At 34.3% G+C, this 5972-nt stretch overlaps 1 protein-coding gene across 1 annotated transcript; it reads left to right on the forward strand.

The window, feature by feature from the left end:
* Positions 1–399: 399 nt before the first annotated feature.
* LOC144549992 (EPIDERMAL PATTERNING FACTOR-like protein 4) lies at positions 400–1811 on the forward strand. Its single transcript, XM_078298511.1, has 3 exons — positions 400–779; positions 1138–1175; positions 1387–1811. The coding sequence occupies exons 1-3, from the start codon at positions 659–661 to the stop codon at positions 1570–1572; spliced, it is 345 nt and encodes a 114-aa protein (XP_078154637.1). The 5' UTR covers positions 400–658; the 3' UTR covers positions 1573–1811.
* Positions 1812–5972: the final 4161 nt, after the last annotated feature.

The raw sequence follows: 5972 nt of genomic DNA on the forward strand, positions 1-5972 counted from the left end.
TACATATATTATCCTGTAGACATACACATATTATCCTATAAACATACACATATAATTCTGTAAACATACATAGTGTACTTAAAATTATAGCAGTTGAAATTATGGCAGTTGTGGCAGTTAAAAACGCGTCAGAACTAAGCTAAAAAGGAAAGACTTTTATACACGGAGATTTTTGGAGGACTGTAGCCCGGGGGACATTACATTTTCTCTAATTAAAATTCAAAATCATATCCGTATCCGTATCCGCACAAATATTCAGATATCAGATATCCGTATCTAATTTTCGGATACAGATCTGGATACAGTCGGATATTATCCGATCCGTTTGCACCCCTAGACTGAACCCACACCCACACTTGACACACTCTCTCTCTCTCTCTCACACACACACACACAAGCATAGATCTCTCTCTTATTAGTGATTACAGCTACAGTTAAAGAGTGAGAGGAACAGAAGGAGAAAAACTCACATTTTTTCTTGCTAAGATTTCTGATTGCCTTGATCTCTCTGCCGCTGCTGCTTCTTTCTCTCTTTCTCTCTCTCACACAAACACGCACGCACACACGCACGCACGCACGCCCTCTGGTCCATTTTCTAATTCGTCTCTTTAGTTCTTTAGAGATCTGGTTACAATTATTTGTTTATTAGATTCCTTACATGAGCAAAGGAGGGGAGAGAATGTGGAATTGCGGATTTGTGGTCAAAGAGGTTCTCTTTTTGTGTGCTCTTCTTTCTCTCTTCACATTACCTCATGCTTTCAAACAGAGCCTTTGCTGTGGTACACATTTACTTGCTTCAATAACAGCTTTATCTTTCTTTCTTGTTAATTATTTGTGTATGTACGACTTGCAGCTCTATTATTTCACATTGTACATTAAATTTGTAAAACACCACTAGCCCTTGTACCAAAATAATTCTCTTGTTTTATTTAGTTTTTTTTATTGTATTCGTCCATTTTTTCACAAAATCTTGTGGCTATAACATTGGAACTCCCAAGAAATTTACCAGAGGAGAAGTACTTAGTTCAAAATTGCAATAGCCTCCACCAGCAATGGTGTAACTAGAGTTTCTCTGTCTTCTTATGCAATGTATAAACTTTAGCTAACCAGTTGTTTTTTCTTCTGTTATCTTGGCAGAGCGCACAAATTTAGGATCAAGTTTTCAGAACCACCAGGTTCAAGTAATCCTCTAATTCTCAGTTTATACACAAAAACATGTTTAATAAATTAAGTTGTATCCGCAATGGTAAATAAGTTCGGTGTCTGAAATGTCAGTACAGTCTCGCCCTCCATTTTTGTGCCAAATAAAAATTAAAAAGGAAAAAAAGATAAGTTGAACATTTAAAAAAAAAAAAATGAAATTGTAACTTCATCCTGTTGTTGCAGGCAAAGACCCAAAATGCAGCTTATGACGGGCCGGGTTCGTATCCACCAAGGTGCACCGGCAAGTGTGGCGACTGTACACCATGTGTACCAGTACACGTGCCTGTGCCACCAGGCACACCTGTCATTGCTGAGTACTACCCGGAGGCATGGCGTTGCAAGTGTGGCAACAAGCTTTACGTGCCATAGTTACAAGCAAATGAACTTGCTGCAAGTAAATATACTTACAAACAGTTTGTCTGCTGTCTGTTTAGCTACCTAGAAAGCTAGTTAGCTATCAGCATATAAGTATATCACTCATTACATGAGAGATATAGCTGGCCCCACCATAAGATAAGGCATTTTTTCTTTTATACGTGGTACGTGTATATAAAGTTTTATCTAAAGAAAGTAGGAAATGAGATTTCATAATAACAAATTTTTAATCCTCATTTCTCTTTTCCTCTTTTATTTTGTATGTTTAATTAATTTGCTGGTTTTACAGGGTGTAGGAAGTGAATTAACACTGAGCAGATAGCATTGCATGCACTGATCATCCATGATTCCCCAGCAATTATTTCTTGGCGATATCATTATTGTGTCCCCACAATTGTTTGGTTTGACTGCTTTAATATTGGTAGCAAGTTGCATGCATTAGCATTGACTGAACTAACGCACATGGCACCTAGTACTATATCTTGTACTGGGCTTACTGGCTCATTTTAAAGCCTGTCGGCCTCAATGGGCCCATTCTATCTCCGGCCCATAAATTATTTTGTTCCTGACTATTTTTTTCTTTTCTGTTGTTGACTACTCTTAGGGAATTATTTTTTTTGGTTGGATTTGTGTCGCTGTCATGAGGCTTAAAAAGAGAAAACAAATTTAATTGTGTCTCCTACTAAAAAGGAACACGTGGAAAGTCTCACTAGTTTTTAACATAAATTTCTATTCTGAAAATGTTTTCTTCTGAATATTCTTCTCAATTTTCTATGCTTTGATCTGAAACAAATTTAATGATCTCTAGCGTACACGCAAATATCTCCTCCATATCTCTCCAAGGACATTAACAGAAGAAAAAAAGTATTTTGATTAATCCGAATTACCAAAAAGTACGGTAAACGGTGGCATCCGGTCAAAGTTCCAACTTAAAAATTATAATAATAAATGATTGTGCATGTGTAGCGAGTCACTGCTCCATTGATTATTTTTTGTATTTGTTAGCTTTATAAATTTTCTGTTTAGCAAGTAAATTTCTGCAATACATTGGAAACATAATATGATAATATAATGTAGATCTCTTATGCAATCTTATTATTCTCATATACAATCTTATTGTTGTTGACTCAAAATACGTATTTTTGTATAACTTGATATTATTGATATTTCTTAGTTTAGTTGATAACGTACAAGAAAAAATTGAAACTTTTTGTTTAGCACATTTATTCATTACAAAAATAACATAATCAAAGTCTGTATTTAAATGTTAGAAATGAAATTAGATTGTGATATTGAAGAGAGAAGTAAAGTTTTTTGTTTCTTACTTCAGAGAGTATAAGAATATGGAGTATAAGGCTTTAATACAGATATCTCACGACTCTATCATCTATTTTTACTAGTTAATGTCGATCAAGACAATTATAGATTATACATGTTATAAATATATAAAATCTTTTAGATACAAAACATTTCAATAATAATTACTAGTGCTTTCTAGATTATTCAATATTCATTAATAAAATAAATTGAAGAGGCTCAAGCCCGTTATCTTCATGAACATTCACAACGAATGTTAAACTAAATACATGAGACATAAAAAAAATATAACCGTCTTAATTAAGTTATAACAATTTTATTGTTTATTGAGTTTTATAAGAGTGGAATGAAAATGTAATTTTATACTGTAATTATCTTAAATTTTAAAAAATAGTTTTTAAAATTTGAACATAAAGACTACAATTGTTCTCTATAATTATCTCTATTGTGCTCCACTGCAAAAATAAATAAATAATTTAGTAAAACAAAATTGTTAACATAAATTATTGATCCGTGTAGTAAACTTCTCTCTTATACTGAGCCTTTGTGCTTATGAAATTCGAACACTAGTTTTAAAAATAAACACCACGACAGATCACCTCTAGTCCTCTATAAAGTATAAAGAGCCAAGCGTTAGCTCAATTTTTTACGACCCGTTATAGAGATGGCAACAACAAAAGACTGCGTAAGATCAGTGATCAGCTTTTATCTGAACCAAGGTCCACGTGGACAGTGGCTGAGCGGCTCACGAGATGCATGTGTTAGCCCTGGACACTTGTAAACCACCTTGCTTGGCCGTCTAAAAATCCATCTTCACTTTACCAGGCTACGTTACACCCTCATCGTTCGTTGTAATTACGATATGACCACACCTATTCAATCCGAATGACTGCTTAATTTGACCGCGAGCTTCTAATTTTTGTTTCATTAATGATAATTATTCATTTTTATAATAGAACGATAAATTATTTTTACCGTAGCTCGTTGACATTATGAATATATCATAATTTCTCCAACACATCGACCACAATATTTTTATTTTATTTTTAGAAACTAAGAATTAAATTATCTGAAAAAATTAATTTTTTTTTCTCAATAAATGAAGGGTGCGTTTGGATGAATCAAGAAATAGCTCGGAATAGCAGTTATTTCTGAGTTCGAAATAGCCGCTAACCCAATATTTCATAGGAATAACGGAATAGAAGCTAACCCGAGCTATTCCTTTGTTGATAATAGCGTTTTTTTTTTCATCCAAACGTGTTGTGTTGAGAATAGCTCGTCAGGAATACCAGCTATTTCTGAGTTAGCGCTATTCTTATGTCATCCTATCTCTCAAATGGAGGTTAGGGTGGAAGTGAGAAAAAAATATATATAAAAGAGTTCCTGTGAAATTCACAACTCATATTGTAAATAAATCAATAATTGGGTACCAATAGTTTTCGAATTTCCAATCGCAAAGATTCTCTAAATTTACGAAAACTTTTGAAATCAAACTATTGATTCGGTCCAAAAAAGATCTCGATAGGACCCAATCATGAGTTTAGTATCATTTATGAGATCGAAAAAAAATAATCCATTTTATTTTCGATAATTTAATTTCTAATTTCTAATTTGCGTTGACCAGGCGTGAAGTTATTTCTTAGGCAAACTGCATTTTCTTAGAAAAAAGAAGGAAAAGTAAAAGAAAAAAAAATAATGTTATTTATATCACGATACGATGCCAGATCAAGTGGTACTGACTAATTGCATTAGGATCCGCATCGTCTCAGGTACCTGACTCAACACAATTGTAATGGACAGCTCAGATTTACTCTCAGCCGGTTGGGATCGGGATGACAGAGGGGGCAGAATTATTTGTGGTTTGAGATGCGTGCCAATCCATTTTCTGACCGTCCGATTTAATTCTACTTAGTCAGATAACCTGAGGGGATACGAATTCATTGCATTATGGGATGATAGATGGGTAACCAAGGAATGCCAGCTTAATAAACCATGAATACTAAATAATTTATATGTATGACATTCCAACTATTGTAACTGTGCAATAGAATCCACCTTGCACCTTTTTCTGAAATGTCCATATGTTGCACAAATTTGATTCTGGATGGGCAAATTCCAAAACTTCTATGAGAATTGGACTTCTTTAGAACAAATCCTTCATTTAGCTCACACTTTAAACCCTAACCAAAAAGAAGCTATGTTGATGGTGCTTAGTGCCATATGTTGGTGTGTTTGGCGAACACGAAATGCTATCTGTTTTGATAATACTCCTGTACCTACAATTAGAAATATGTTTTTACTTATATGCTCTTTGCTGGATTATTGGACAGGATACAAAAAACGGACTGTGAGGCCCTTTACTGATGAGTGGATGTCCGAAGACTTGGATATGGTGCCGCTACAATCCCTCTCCCCTGTGCTTGCTCTTATGCCACCTATGCCACATGTACCACTGGTACCCGTTCTGATGAATGCCTGAATCACTTGGCTGTTATGAATTTTACCTTTGTTTTCTGAGCATGCACTATTCTATGTAATAAATGGGGTTTTCCCTCATGTGAGTAACCCTATGTTAATGTCTAAGGTCAGACGCACTTAGTTAGTTTCGGAAGTTTGTTTGAGCTAGACTTTCCTTTTTACTTGCAAATGGTTGTATGTTTTTGAATATTTGTATTTTGCATATTATTCTAATGGAAGGACTTATGCCTATTTTTCCAAAAATGACATTCCAGCTAATCTTGCCAAGTGTCAAATGTAATTAATTATTATCATTCCACCAACAAAAATGTTCCACTCTGTAAATTATTTTGTCCCTTCTCTAAGATTTTTTTTTTTTTTTTTTTAAAGCTTGACAGAAGCTGTCAAGTGTCCCTTCTCTAAGATTCTTAGACAACTCTTTTCGCCATCTACAACGTTCTACTGATTATTTTTATTTCCTGATTTGTAAGTTGTAACTATGGATGAGAAATGGAGGATGTGAAGGTGATAGTGGCAAAGTTAGACGCGGTTCGCTTTTCTTAAATTGTATTGGTACAATCACAAAATAAATTTTTAAGCCTACAGGCTTCTTGCCGAAA

The sequence above is a fragment of the Carex rostrata genome, chromosome 2 (assembly GCF_964058835.1).
Source record: "Carex rostrata chromosome 2, lpCarRost1.2, whole genome shotgun sequence".
Classification (NCBI taxonomy): Eukaryota; Viridiplantae; Streptophyta; class Magnoliopsida; order Poales; family Cyperaceae; genus Carex; species Carex rostrata.